The 14,822-nt window shown below is 35.8% G+C and overlaps 2 protein-coding genes across 2 annotated transcripts; both read left to right on the top strand.

Annotated features, from left to right (window-relative positions):
• Positions 1-715: 715 nt before the first annotated feature.
• Positions 716-6,783, top strand: LOC125829848 (uncharacterized). Its single transcript, XM_049509054.1, has 11 exons — positions 716-1,133; positions 1,502-1,588; positions 1,694-1,867; positions 2,976-3,091; positions 3,806-3,894; positions 4,003-4,106; positions 4,197-4,299; positions 4,427-4,502; positions 4,598-4,712; positions 4,980-5,511; positions 6,471-6,783. The coding sequence occupies exons 1-11, from the start codon at positions 887-889 to the stop codon at positions 6,559-6,561; spliced, it is 1,734 nt and encodes a 577-aa protein (XP_049365011.1). The 5' UTR covers positions 716-886; the 3' UTR covers positions 6,562-6,783.
• A 2,672-nt stretch (positions 6,784-9,455) lies between these two features.
• On the top strand, positions 9,456-14,671 carry LOC125829840 (protein CHUP1, chloroplastic). The gene is made up of 9 exons (XM_049509046.1): positions 9,456-9,704; positions 9,874-9,965; positions 10,232-10,984; positions 11,488-12,858; positions 12,946-13,077; positions 13,267-13,448; positions 13,846-13,957; positions 14,206-14,349; positions 14,465-14,671. Exons 1-9 carry the CDS (start codon positions 9,614-9,616, stop codon positions 14,561-14,563), a joined length of 2,976 nt encoding a protein of 991 aa, XP_049365003.1. The 5' UTR covers positions 9,456-9,613; the 3' UTR covers positions 14,564-14,671.
• Positions 14,672-14,822: the final 151 nt, after the last annotated feature.

Here is a 14,822-nt window from a genome sequence, read left to right as displayed (position 1 = left end):
ACACCATTTAAATTATTGGACAATTAATTTGCATTGAATAGACAATTAAACCATGTCAACAAATTTTATTTTCAAAGCTCATTTTTTTTTTTCATTTAATCATCTCATATCAAAATACACTAATCCAATCATGAAATTTTGAGTTCAAATTTTATCTGAAGTACTTTGTGGTTGATTTCTTTCATCTATGTAAGTTTTTGATGGATAGAATTATCCGTCAGAACATTACATGTGTTGATGAAAGACAATAATATCCGAAAGGTAAAAACTTATCCCGACATTTTATATTCACGCTACACATGACTTGAAATGTAATTTTCCCTTTTATTAATGAACCAAAAAGGACAGCTAAGTGCATCAAACTTCCTCTATGTCCATGATTCGAGGAAGAATCAAACCACAAAGATTTATTGTTCGCAATATTATTCCCTATAATGTAAAAAAATATTTTCACAACTTAAACTCGTAACCTCTTACACATAAGATAACAATTTATCATTTAGGTTCTAAACTATAGTTAATTAACAACAATAAATTTATATGATTTGATGTGAATACAAACAATTTTTTCATCTTCATAAAATTAACTAAATCGTGCAAACTAATCCGAACACCAAAACTATCAAAAAAATCACTAATTTAAATTTGCATAAAAATCATTTTTAAAGTTGTACCAACAAAAAGAAATACCCAATTTAATGGATGCACTCTTTTGGGAGTCCATTGATTATAAGAGCATCAAAAGTTAGGTTTTCCATTGATGCTCAAAGGATGAAGATGAACTTCAACTCTAAAATTTCCCTTTTTCCATTACCCCTTTGAATCTTAAACCCTACAATACATTACAATTACAACCCTAAAACCCTAACAAAAAAAAATTCAAGAAATGTGTTCTTCTGTAATCCCATCTTCTCTTACCTTTTCACCTAAATCCCCTTTCATTTACAGTCAAGATTTGGTTTTTACCTCATACCCATTTCTCCTAAGGACTAGAATTCCTAAGTTTCCCCTTTCTGCTTCAGTTTCAGAAAAAGTTGCAGAAGTTTCTTGGGGTATTTCTGATCCAAATGTTTTTGATGAGTATAATGGTTGGGACTTTGTTGAACCTCCAGTTGAAAAGAAGAAGAAAAAGGGTATTTTTATTGTCCACCTCAACTAATTTGAGATTAAGTTTTAAGCTGATTGATTGACTTTTTGAGGATGTAGTTTATTGCTTTTGTTATCTGTTAGCATCTGTTTGTTGTTGATTGTTACTGTTCCTTGCTTTGCACTGCTTTCCTATTAGTTGCCATGTATTGCTTCTCTTGAGTTGAGAGTCTTTTGGAAATGGTTTCTCTATCTCCATGAGGTAGGGGTAAGGTTTGTGTAACTCTATTGTCCCCAGACCCCGCTTTGTGGAATTTCACTGGATATGTTGTTGTTGTTGGTGGTCGGGTGAATAAAAAATTAATCTTGAGATTTTTTGAGAATTGAGGGAATTAAAAGATGGATTTTTTTGCAGGTTTGTCGAAATTTTTGGTTATTGGTATGTCAGTGTCTCTTGCTGCTGGACTTGGTGTTGCTTCCTACTTTTCACTATACCAGAAAGGTGAGATTTTTGGGATTGCTTTTGTTAGTTGGGTAGTTTATAGTGCTACTACTGTGCTTTGTAGAAGTGTAATTTAATTTTTGGTGTACTTTGTGCTTCTTATAGGATTCAAAATTCAATTTACTGGGCCATTCCATGAGTCACGTGATAGTTTAGTATCTAATGAGGCTGCTAATAAGGGAGAAGATGGTGAAACGGTTGATTTGTCCATGGAAAGTGCTCAGATTTCTGAAATGGTGGAGGGAGGTTCTGATTTCGATGATAAAAATCTTGTCTTGGGTAAGGTTTTCGAGTTTAACTAAACTTTGTTATGTTGTTTGATTGTTTAAATAAGTTGTGCATACAATAGTCTAGATAAAATGCTTGTAAAGGGAATTCTCTTGTTTCTTTCTTCCTTTGGTGTAGTCTCATGAGAAATGCTAATATTTGCATAAAATATCTGAATCATGTAACTTACCTATCAGAGTAATTTGTTTATTATGTTATGGTACCTCTCTAGAGTCTCTTTCTTCCTTGGAAAATATGGTTTGCCTGCTCCCTTTCCATCCTTGATGTATGATTATTTACCAATGTGCTAATTTAAGTTGTTTAGCACCCAAGGGTGTGGGCTAGTTGTCAATTAAATGGGTGGAAAATCACGAGGACTCAGGTTCAAATCTCAGGGAAGGAAAAATCACTAGAGTCCCATCTGCTCTAGCATTGGTTTGCAGAATTACCTGGCTTCTGTGCTGGCACTTGATGAAATAGTCGAGGTGCAACATCACCATCATCCATAAAAAAAGAAGCAGCTGTTTAGCCTTTTCATTTTTGCGGTCAAACTTGTAATTTCCTGTTCAGAAGCTTGTTCTCTGATTCCATTCTTCTCTTTTTATTTTTTCCATATGCTCCTACTTTGTTAGGCTTGGTGCATTTTCCAGGAAGCTGATAAATAAAAGAACCCCTGAAACAATTGAGAACAGATAGACAAGTCAGTAATAACACCTGATTCTCCTAGGAAGTGTACACCAACAATATTCAGATTTCTTCTGTTCTTTTCTTCATTTCAGTAAAAGAAACTCGTATGGCTAGTTCTAACATGCAAGTTAAAGTTTACAAATTTCATTTTTCATTTTATTCACATCTGAAAGTTGAAATAGTAATGATATGTGAAGACAATTGAATCCTCATTCAATTGTTGTCAGTATTCACCCATGTTATCTCATTTTATTTTGAGCTTGATTTGGTGCTAATAGTAGTATTTTTTTTTTAAAAATGTACTTGCAGTAATAGTTTGTACCATTTTCTCTTTCTTTGAATTACTTTAGAATGATAGCAGTTCTGTTCATTAGCTCTGATTTTAGTTTTATTCCTCACTGGCCAAAACTTCCGGTTCATTGTCATTTTGAAGAGACAAGCCATGTTTCAACTAAAGGAGTAACTAGAGGAGTACTTGGACGTATTACAATTCCCTTTGCTGTAGATTCTACTCAAGAAGAAGCTCTTTTTATGTTGAAGAAACTCAAGGTATAGTTGCCTGACCTTTATTCCATTTGAGAGAAATAAGATTTCCTGCTGTACTTGCACTAGTACATCAAACCAAAAGCAGCATATTTTCCAAGATATGTGGTGTAGCTTAGTTATTGGATGGCTCTGATGTTTTAAAGTTATTTTTGGTCAAAACTTTAATGACCAGCTTCAGAGAGAACCTTTTGCTGTGCATGTGGAATCATGAGTATTTCATGTTTCTTTGTGATGACTGTGAGATGGGAGGCTTTGGGAAGTACAGTAACATCCTTGGGAAGGCAGCCCAGAGAAGTGACGTTGGCTAGATACTTCTGTTAGAAAACGAAATGTAATTAAGCTAGTAGGTTGCACATTCAAACTAGACTGTAGTTCCTTCCTTATCTCTCCTTTTTAGTATATGACTACGGATAATGTATTTTTTAGTTGTGAAACGTAGCCTGTTACATTTTGTAGTCTTTATTGTTTATTGTGATTTTACTTGATAATGTTATTTGCTCCTTTTTCAACCTTCACTCAATTATTTAGGTTTGGTTCTAAGCATGGCTTTGGCATTATGCTGTGAGGTATAATTGGAAATTAGACTACCATATTATAGTTTTATCGTCAACTATTGTGACGTTACGCTTGTAGCACTATCTGTGCCACTCTGACTTCACTCGATCGTTTAGATTTGGTTCCAAGCATAGTTTCACCATTATAATCTAAAGTATACAGATGATTGAAGATGATGTTAAAGCAGATGAACTATGTTCAAGGAGGGAATATGCAAGATGGTTAGTTAAAGAAAATACACAACTGGAAAGGTACTTTTGGTCAACAACATTTGCTTGGTCAGTTCTTTTGTTGGAAGAAGACGAAAATGTTAGTACCACTGACTAGTTTTTCTAACCATTTTCTTTTTTGACTTCTAGGAGTAGAAAGTATCGGATAGTTCCATCAGTTGTGCTTTCTGGTTCTACAATTGCCGCCTTTGATGATGTGAGTGTTGAAGACCCTGATTTTGCGACCATTCAATGTAAGCTTGACATGTTGTTACCCAAACATAATATATGTCATTGTCGAAGGAGCTAATATTTTCAGTTCTTGCTTAAAAAATGTTATCCAGCCCTAGCTGAGGCTGGTATTATTCCTAGCAAGCTGTCAGATAAGGAGTTAGCTTCCAGTCCAAATGTTTCAGAAGATCAGGGTGTCTGTTTCTTCCCCGATAGGTACTATGATGTTTATATCTCCCTCCTTTCCTATCCCTTTTGTTGTTTTTGCCACTTCATGTCATTTATCCCTTTGTTACCTTCGTCTATGCTTCTACTTAAGTTAATGTCTGTTTTGTTGTTTCAGATTTTTGTCTCGCCAAGATCTATTTAGTTGGAAAGCCAAAATAGAGTATGGAGTCATGCCAGGGATAGACAAAGAGGTAGGGGAAAAACCGCGCTCCAGCGCTTGTTCCAACTTTAATGAGATTTTGATGCCCTTTATCTGCCTGAATATCTGACTCTGTGTACAGTTCAGATATCAAGGAAGAACATAGGCTTTCTGGATGTAAGGGACATCAATTCTGAAGCTTTGGTGGAACTTTTTGTGGATTTACGGGCTGGTGAACAGAGCATTCTTCGGAGAGTTTTTGGTCTCTTTCTTTCTCTGTTTTGCGTTAATGCACAAAGAATTAGATTTATGAGATCCCCGTGGCAAAAATGTCACCACTTCTATGCAAAAAATACTTGCATGGCACCCATGCATTCTTTGACATGTACAAACATCTTAGTAAATTACTTAATTCACTCAAATCATTTGGGATTAAAAGATATAGGAGGAATTTAGTGAATGCAAGACAGTTAAGTACACCGAAGCTTTAGATTGAGAAGTTTGTTGATCGCCTATGTATCATTTACAGGACAGGCGAAACGATTCCAGCCTGATAAACCATCCACGAAGGCTCAGGCAGCTGTTTCGCTGACAAGTGGGAGAATGGAAGAATATATACAAAGTGAGCTGGCAAAACTTGAAGCAGAAAATTTATCGAGACTAATGACAATGGAAGAAATAAAGTCTGACCTACTTGATAGAGGAGAAATACAAAGGATTTGGGAGAGTAAAATGGAAGTAGAAAAAAGTCGTGGTTTAGAGGTAGATAGTGCGTATTTGGCGTCGATTAGAGATTTAGAACAGGAAAGAATTGTACAAGAGAATGCTCGAGCTGAGCTTCTGAGGCAGAAGGCAGCTCTAGACTGTCAGAAACAGCTACTTTCTAGTCTCAAGGAAGAGGTCGATGAGATGTCCAATAAGCTTGAACGTGAGAAGTTTAAGCATGTGGATGAGCAGTGTGATTTAAGTGGTACGATTCATGAATTGCAGGTTAAGCATGAAGCTTTGCTTGACAAAAAATCTATGTTGGAAGCTAAGATTGAAGCTTTGCGAAAACTGAGGTACAAATATGTGTTAATCACTTAATTGTAGCTTTTGTTTATTTCTGTCTTTTTCTGAAATGGTAACTGTTGTTTAATTTGTCTTGTTGTAGCCTTTAATAGCTTTATGGAGTTTCAACATGTAGAAGTTCAGTGAATGTTAAATAGCTTTAGGAAGTTTGACTAATCTCGATAACAATCAAACAAACATGATATCTGAATTAAGGATGGTATTACCAGAGAGGTTGATAATTCATTAACACTCGTAGTCTGTAATTGGCATGAAATTATGCAATAAAAACCAAAAATATACTTTTTCTTTTGGTGAGGTTGCCTGAGTGGGAAATGGTGGAGCAATAAGGTTGGGGTGGCACTGCAAAAAGCACTGCAAAAAATGGGAAAGAATGATATAATATGCATCTCATGATAGGGGATCATAATGTTCCCCTTGCTAGACAACTTATCCCTTGGATGCAAAGATTAATTACAGAATAGAAGGGCACTTCACCAAATTCGGTCAAATTGCCAATCCCAAAAAAAGATTATCAACGTTCTAAGGATGATTGTGGACTTAAGATGGGAGTGCTATAGTCTGACTGAACCATGAATATGCTAATCTTGGGTATCTATACTTCTAATACTTCTAATACTTCTGTAGCTGAGTAATCTTGAGATGAGGATAATGGCAAGAATGTAACTAAGATGCAAACCGTTATACATTCTGGTGAGGACTGATGCATACTGCATATGTAGTTTACACTAGTTTCCATGTCTTCACATAGAACTTCCATTCATTTCTCGGTTTCAACTCTTTTGTGAATCTTGAAATTGTTAACTCCAGGATATGTTCGGTGATGGTTGCAGTTTCTGTTTCAATTTACACTTGTATCAGTAGAAGGAACTTAAGCATCCTGAAACTGTAGAAATTTCGACTCCAGATAATGTTTAGGTAGTTGACAATGCATGTTTTGTTGAAACAGATCATGGGTCGAGGATGAAGCGAGAAGAAGTCAAGCTCGCGCTAAAGTTCTCGAGGAGGTTGAACGAAGGTGGAAATGGGAGGAGCAATAGGAAAAAAGTTTTCCTATAAGTTAAATAATCCATCTGTTTTGATGTACATTTTGTCATTGTCATGATCAATTTTCTTGTTAAAATTTTTCTTGGTAGCATCTTGTAAACTATATAAGAGTTGTTGATCTCTGTCATAAGCAGAAAGCAATTGAAGAGTAACTTTTTTGTTGTATTTTGAAGAATGAATTGCTTTATTAAGAAAGTGAATCTCTTGAGTTCCAATCTAATTGCAGGGACCTAATAGCTTTACATCTAAACTTATTTTTTCGGTTTTCTATTCGGTGTCTGTTGTTATCTCTATTGGAGTCTCGACTAATTCTGATATGTAGCGCATCCCGGCGTGATCTTTTTTCACACTTCCATTATTATTTTTTCTGGACTTCTTGGTCCTTTTTCCTTAAGTCGATGATATATCGGCAACAATCTTTGTCTTTGAGATGAGGGTAAATCTCTATACATCTTACACCTCTCAGATTATAGTTTATAAGATTACACTAATTATATTTTTATCAAAAAAAAAAAAAAAAAAAAAAAAAGATTACACTAATTATATTATTGTTACCAACGAAGAAATCTTATCTATCCTATCACATTATCCATAAATCCATACCTATCCAATATAACAGAAGAGACAAAAGACCCCACAAATTATGCCAAAAAGGAACTTGTGCTTTGGTCGATATTTTTCAAAATTGACCCTTCGGGGTGGCCCAGTGGGTTGGGCTTGGGACTTCCATGTTGGAGGTCTCAAGTTTGAAACTCCTTGCCAGCGAAAGCAAGAGATTTGCCAAGCTCGTCGCATCGGGCTTGCCTAGTGTAGGTTACCTCTCCTATGTGGTTTGCGAGCTATTGCATAAGTTTTACCATATGCACACTCAAAGAATAGTGGCCGCGAATTTCCCTTCTCATCCAAAAAAAAATATTTGTCAAAATTGTGTAAAGTTATCACTAATATGCTTTATGTGTAGATTAATATAGTCCATACATAAAAATCCATCCATACAAGCTAAGGCACAAATTAAATGCCAATTTTGCTCTTTTTTTCTTCTTTATTGTTATGCCAACAGCTACATTTGGACCCCACCTTTAATATCACAATATTTTCTTGATCTTTATTTATTCAAATTAATATCTTTAATTCTGAGAATGATCTCTAGTATTAAAAAATAGAGGGAAATCTTAGTATCTTGATTAGTTGGCAACAATAAACTAATTATTGGACATATCAAGCAAGATACACTAATCAGGTACATATAATTGACCTAATCAAAGTTCTAGTTGGTACATTTAAGTAATAATAGTAGATATAAACAGATTTTAAATGAAAGCGATATGAATAATGAAAATTCATATAATCGATCCTAATTGAGGTATGTTTGCACCCTTGACCGATTTTTTTTTTAATTTCAGTCGCGCCATATAGAACATTGATAAATAAGTAAAAAAACTTTAGTTACATATAATTAAGTTAGCTCTAAAAATTATTTTAATTAGGGATTAGATGAATTAGGTACTAATTTATTAAGTTCCTTCATTCTGATAGTTAAAATTTGGCTATCAAAGATTGCGATAGAGTGAAAAGTATTCATTCATTTTTAAATAACGTGTTTCAGTGTGAGTCTCGAATATAAAATTGCTTTTGATAAAAAGATATTTTACCTCTAATGAGATATTTTACCTCTAATGTGAAACTTTTTTACCTGAATCCGAGGGAAAGAAGAAGATAGTTAAAAATTGACTCTTGTGGTTGTAAATTGTAATCTAAGTTCCACCTGCATAATTGGAGAACCCATAAATGGACAAAAAGTCACAACTTATTAGCTGCACAATGACAAAGAATAATTGGACACCATTCATGCAATTAAAGACAAATTTTTACTCCAATTCTTTATCTTAAAAGATTTTAACTAATAAATTTCATTTATTTTTACTTTTTATAATTGAGAAATCTTAAAGGGTTTGTCTAATGGTACACAATTTAATACTCCATAAATAATGAGTCTTCATATTCTTCCATATTTAATTAAATATTAAATTAATTTGAAAATCACACATCATTTGATTTTTATTTGTATTTGCAACGGTAAAATGCTCTCTAACAAATACAATTTCATATTCAGGTTCTAACCTCTAATAAATACGACTTTATATCCATGTTCGGATTAAGAATAAACTCTCTAGCAAATGCGACTCCATATCCATGTTCAAATTAAGAATAAACTCTCTAGAAAATGCGACTCCATTCGATTTTAACCTCTAACAAAGACGAGTTCATATCCATGTTCAAATCTGAGACTCGATAAATAATGAGTCTTTATGTTCTTCTATACTTAAACATCAAATTAATTTGAAAGTCACACATCATTTGGTTTCTATTCATATTCGAGATGGTAAAATATTCTCTAACAAACGTGACTTCATGTTCAGGTTCTAACCTCTAACAAAGACGGTCTTATATCCAGATTCAAATCTAAGATATCTAATTAAGGGATAAACTCTCTTACAAATGCAATTCCGTAGTTATATTCTAACCTCTAATACAAACAAATTCATATTCACATTCAAATTTGAAACGTCTAATTAATGATAAAAAGATTACTTTACCACTTCGAGTGAGAATGCAGAAATCTAGGGTGTCATCTGTTCCCAAGTTCATATTTTTACTGTACTCAAGTCCCTTTCTTCTTAAATATTCTTCTTCATATCAACAAGTTTTTGACCCCTGCCCTATATCCAAAAAAATGTCAATCTTCTTTGGCCAAACATTGGCCACTCAAGAAATTGGTGGTTCCCTGTAGCTCTATGTGTTTGTTTTTGACAGTTCTGCACAAAAAAATCCAATCTTTTTTCTTTCTTGATAAGATTATAACGCTTCCCCTTCAAGAACTGCACCATTAGACTAATTTCCAATTGTTGGGTTCTCATTTCTTTTCATTTTTGATGAGGCCATGGATTGATTCTTGAGCTATGGGGTTTCATAAAAAATGGGTGGGGATTATTTTTTATTATTAAATGAGTTGAAGCTTCAATTTTTTCCATTGAAAATACTTACATGATAGTTAGGGTAGGTTTCTTGGTTGCTGCTTCTATAGCTGCTTATGCAGTTAAGCAGATAAATGTAAAACCCTCAAAGCCATCATTAGGTAATTTTCAATTTGGTTGCTAATAAGTACTATTTGGTTTTATATATTGATAGAACAGTTGTTGTAAAGATTCAATTTTTAATGAAAAAATTCATCCAAATGGGTGATTAGAGTTTTTTTTTGAGGCTAATTTGTGTTTGTGTTGTTGTTTTATGAACTTGGTGAATAGAAAATGGTGAACCGTTGCTTGAACAACGAGGTGACGAAGGGGATGAAAAGGAGCAGCTCTTGTATTCGACGGATGGCCTCAAAGAAGTGGTTGTAAGTATGGAGAAATTTGTGTACTCTTTTGTTGCTTCATAGTGTTGATATCTTCTTTAGGAACAATTTGATACTGAGTTAACAATGTTTGTTTCGAACATTTTTTGGATGTTATAGTGAAATGGTGTTATAGAGAAAATATAATATAACATAACATGAAAGATCGATTCAGCAGAAAATGTGATTGTTATAGTGAAATGTTGTTATGAAGAGGTCTGATTGTGTTTGGAAATTTGTCTTTTGTTTTTTCGTTTGGCGAATTGTAGGATGAGGAAGAAGAGAAAGAAGAAGTTAAATTAATCAATGGAATTATAAATCCAGCACAGGGTAACCAGATTGATCTTGATGATGATCTTTTCCCTGAATTTGAAGATCTTTTATCCGGGGAGATTGAATTTCCGTTACCAAGTGACAAGTATGATACAGGAAGAGAAGAGAGAGAGAGGGTTTACCAAACTGAGATGGCCTACAACGCGAACGAACTTGAAAGATTGCGAAACCTTGTTAAGGAACTTGAGGAAAGGGAGGTGAAGCTTGAAGGGGAGTTGCTCGAGTATTATGGTTTGAAGGAACAAGAATCGGATATTCTCGAGTTACAAAAGCAGCTCAAGATTAAGTCTGTTGAGATTGACATGCTCAACATCACGATAAATACGTTACAGGCTGAGAAACAAAAGCTTCAAGAGGAGGTTTTTCATGGAACTACTGCTAGGAAAGATCTAGAAGCTGCTAGAAGCAAGATTAAGGAGCTGCAAAGGCAGATGCAACTCGAAGCTAACCAAACGAAAGCTCAGTTGTTGTTGCTAAAACAACATGTTACTGGACTTCAAGAAAAGGAAGAGGAAGCTTTCAAGAGAGATTCCGAGGTTGACAAGAAGCTTAAACTTGTGAAGGAGTTGGAAGTGGAGGTTATGGAGCTTAAGAGGAAGAACAAAGAACTTCAGCACGAAAAGAGAGAGTTGGTTATTAAATTGGATGCTGCTGAATCTACAATAGCAAAGTTGTCTAATATGACGGAGGTAAATTTTAATTCCTGATACCAGTATTTTCATGTCACTGATCAAGTTTAGGACAATCTGTGTGTCTTTATAGCTTATAGCTCTTCTTTCTTTATGCATTTACTTTCTATTCTCAAGTTTGTAAAAATATTTTGGAACTATAGTCATATTCTGATTTCTTGTAATTATGAGAATTCTTTTGCTGTTTCTCATGCTCTTTAGTTTCTTCTATTTTGACCAGAGACGGAGCTAAGATTTTGACTTTATGGGTTCTGATTTCTAGAAAAGATTAGCTTACTAGTTCTGGATAAACTATTTATATATATTAAGTAAATTGTGAAGCACAAATACAATGTCTTGAACCAAAGTTAGGTTCTGCTAAACCTTTAGACGGGCTTGTAGCTCCGCCCCTAATTTTGACAATTGTGGTTCACTCCCACCACTGAATTATTGGAGATTCACAGCTTCTAATGAGAAAGATTGTGTGATGTTTTTGACAATTCCTGTTTGGCATGCTTCTGCAGAATGAAATGGTTGCCCAGGTGAGGGAAGAAGTAATTAATTTGAAGCATACAAATGATGATCTTCTAAAGCAAGTAGAAGGACTTCAAATGAACAGATTCAGTGAAGTTGAAGAGCTAGTGTATCTTCGTTGGGTCAATGCATGCTTAAGATTTGAACTTCGGAACTACCAAACACCTCAAGGAAAAGTCTCCGCTCGTGATCTCAGTAAAAATCTGAGCCCAAAATCTCAGCAGAAGGCCAAACAGTTGATGTTAGAATATGCAGGATCCGAACGAGGCCAAGGAGATACAGATCTCGAAAGCAATTTTTCTCAGCCATCTTCTCCCGGTAGTGAAGACTTTGATAATGCTTCTATAGACAGTTCCACTAGCAGATTTAGTAGTTTCAGTAAAAAGCCCAACTTAATCCAGAAGTTGAAGAAATGGGGCAGCAGAGGTGGTAAAGACGATTCTAGTGTTATGTCTTCACCAGCAAGATCTCTTGGAGGAGCATCTCCTGGTAGGATGAGTATGAGTGTAAGACCAAGGGGTCCTCTGGAATCTCTAATGCTTAGGAACGCGGGTGATGGTGTAGCCATCACTAGTTTTGGAACAGCTGAGGAATATGGTTCCCCAGAAACACCAAAGCTTCCACCGATTAGGACACAAGAATCTTCTGCTGAGACACTGAATTCAGTTGCATCATCGTTTACTCTAATGTCAAAATCAGTGGAAGGAGTTCTAGATGAGAAGTATCCGGCATTCAAAGACAGGCATAAGCTGGCAGTAGAACGAGAGAAGACAATTAAGGTTAAAGCTGAGCAGGCAAGAGCAGCAAGGTTTGAGAAGTCCTTGCCTCCAAAACTTGCTCAATTGAAAGAGAAGCCGGTATCACTGCCAGGGTCAGTACCAGTTTTGCCGGTGGTCTCCGCCTCTGGTGACTCAGCAGAGCAGTCCGGTGATAGCAAAACCGACCCTCAAGCTGTGAGCAAAATGAAACTTGTTAATATTGAGAAAAGACCTACCAGGACTCCTCGTCCACCTCCTAAACGATCAGGAGGTGGTTCAGCTCCAGCTAGTAATACTGTTACAGGTGGAGCACCTGGAGGTCCACCCCCACCACCTCCTCCACCTGGTGCTCCACCACCGCCACCTCCACCTGGCGGAGGACCTCCTAGACCACCACCTCCTCCTGGATCTTTAATGAAAGGAGGAGCTGGAGGTGACAAGGTCCATCGTGCTCCTGAATTAGTTGAATTCTACCAATCATTGATGAAACGCGAGTCAAAGAAGGACACATCATCAGCTTTGATAACTGCTACTTCAAACACATCAGATGCAAGAAATAACATGATCGGGGAGATAGAGAACAGATCCACATTCCTCTTAGCTGTATGTAGAACTTCTCTTTCACTTCTTTGATGAAATGCATGTTCCTATTACCCCATTCTGACTCAAATGATAATTGTGCAAAACCAGGTGAAAGCTGATGTGGAAAGTCAAGGTGAATTTGTCGAGTCATTGGCAACTGAAGTTCGTGCTGCTTCTTTTACCAATATTGAGGATCTAGTGGCATTTGTGAACTGGCTAGATGAAGAACTCTCTTTCTTGGTATTGCCTCTTTGACATTATACCTTCAAATTCCCTATTCCTTAAATAAGACTTATTAATCATACTTTTGTATGGTGGATATGAAAAATATTGGTTAATTTATCTCTATCAAGCGACAAGGACCATGCACTTTCTGCATTATGTACCTGCAGCATCTGTTAACTGTGTATCTCACTGATTCTTTTCAAGGTTGACGAACGAGCTGTCCTCAAGCACTTTGACTGGCCTGAGGGAAAAGCGGATGCGTTGAGAGAGGCTGCTTTCGAATATCAAGATCTAATGAAACTAGAAAAGCAAGTAACCACCTTTGTGGATGACCCAAATCTTCAATGTGATGCGGCTTTGAAAAAGATGTACAGGTTGCTTGAAAAGTAAGTCTCCAATGATATCTATGTCTCTTGTCTTTAAACTAGAGAATTTAGGTTTGGTAGGATGCAGGGGCGGGGAATCCAGGTAGGGACGAGGAGTTCATCTGATCAGCCTTCGGTGGAAATTACACTGTTTATAAATGCTTAAAATTATTTTTATGTATATATAGTCGATGTTGAACCCCCTATGGCTTCTTCGTATTTTGAACCCCTTAGTGAAAATCCTAGCTCCACCACCGGTAGGATGTGAAAATGGTTGAGATTTTAAACAAGTTATTCCAGACCATATTGAAACTTCAACTTAATTGGAAGTAGTATCCTTTCATGTGCAGTTGTTCTTTTTTGTTTTTTCATTTTAGATTTATCTATAGCTAACTCAGTTTTTTATTCTGGATGCCAGGGTGGAACAGAGTGTTTATGCACTATTGCGTACTCGCGAAATGGCTGCATCACGATACAGAGAATTTGGTATTCCTACTGATTGGTTGCAAGATTCAGGTGTTGTTGGCAAGGTACGTTCTCATCTAGAAACGTCACTGTGGTGTCCTTTCTCAAGGCTTTTTAACATAAAAGCGCAAACTTTTCCACCAAGAACCATGCTGCAAGAAAACCTTAGAATGTGAAGTTTCCATAACATATTTTCACAAATATCAAGAACCTCTATAACTAACATACAATACGATTTCACTTCATGGTACATCCAAAAGAAATAACAAAAGTGTGCAGAGAAATGATCCATTATGTTATTTCTCTTCTGCAGATCAAGCTTTCATCAGTACAATTGGCGAGGAAGTACATGAAACGTGTAGCATCAGAGCTTGATGCCATGGATGGACCCGAGAAGGAACCAAACAGAGAATTTTTGATTCTACAAGGAGTTCGTTTTGCTTTCAGAGTTCATCAGGTATATACACCACACCTGCATTTAGTTCACTTGTTTTAGTAAAGATACAGATTGAAGAATTCATAAGTTTGACTTTGAAAATCCTTCTTTTTCGTCTTTTTTTTTCCCTTTTCAGTTTGCTGGAGGATTTGATGCTGAAAGCATGAAGGCGTTTGAAGAACTAAGGAGTCGTGTTCAGTCACAAACAGGAGGAGAGAATACACAAGAACCGTGAGAATATTTGTATTTTGGTTTTGGTCATTGTATATTTCATCATTTTCTCCAAGTATAGCAAAACATATTCTATCTTGGACATTTGTACAATTCAAAAGGTTCAACTCAAGGAGAATATCAGATAACACAGATTAGTTTAAAAGAAGTAAACATTGTAGGGTAAAACACTTTGAAAACTTCACTAAACAATAAGTGAAATTTGGACCTCCATATTCATCAATTCATGAGAAAGAAATAAAATGCAGTAACTTTCCAAGAAG

This window comes from Solanum verrucosum, unplaced genomic scaffold (genome assembly GCF_900185275.1).
Source record: "Solanum verrucosum unplaced genomic scaffold, falcon-dt-bn FXZP01000008.1, whole genome shotgun sequence".
Taxonomy (NCBI): Eukaryota; Viridiplantae; Streptophyta; class Magnoliopsida; order Solanales; family Solanaceae; genus Solanum; species Solanum verrucosum.
The sequence above is the reverse complement of the archived record's forward strand: the minus strand, read 5'-3'. Positions and strand labels throughout refer to the sequence as shown.

What these genes read in the sequence shown, in the direction of transcription:
- LOC125829840 (XM_049509046.1), top strand. Translation starts at nt 9,614, where the DNA reads ATGATAGTTAGGGTAGGTTTCTTGGTTGCTGCTTCTATAGCTGCTTAT. An exon ending in ATGGCCTCAAAGAAGTGGTT is followed by an intron (nt 9,966 to 10,231) that starts GTAAGTATGGAG and finishes GGCGAATTGTAG; the next exon opens with GATGAGGAAGAAGAGAAAGA. An exon ending in GATCCACATTCCTCTTAGCT is followed by an intron (nt 12,859 to 12,945) that starts GTATGTAGAACT and finishes GTGCAAAACCAG; the next exon opens with GTGAAAGCTGATGTGGAAAG.
- LOC125829848 (XM_049509054.1), top strand. Translation starts at nt 887, where the DNA reads ATGTGTTCTTCTGTAATCCCATCTTCTCTTACCTTTTCACCTAAATCC. An exon ending in TTATGTTGAAGAAACTCAAG is followed by an intron (nt 3,092 to 3,805) that starts GTATAGTTGCCT and finishes TAAAGTATACAG; the next exon opens with ATGATTGAAGATGATGTTAA. An exon ending in TGCCAGGGATAGACAAAGAG is followed by an intron (nt 4,503 to 4,597) that starts GTAGGGGAAAAA and finishes TGTACAGTTCAG; the next exon opens with ATATCAAGGAAGAACATAGG.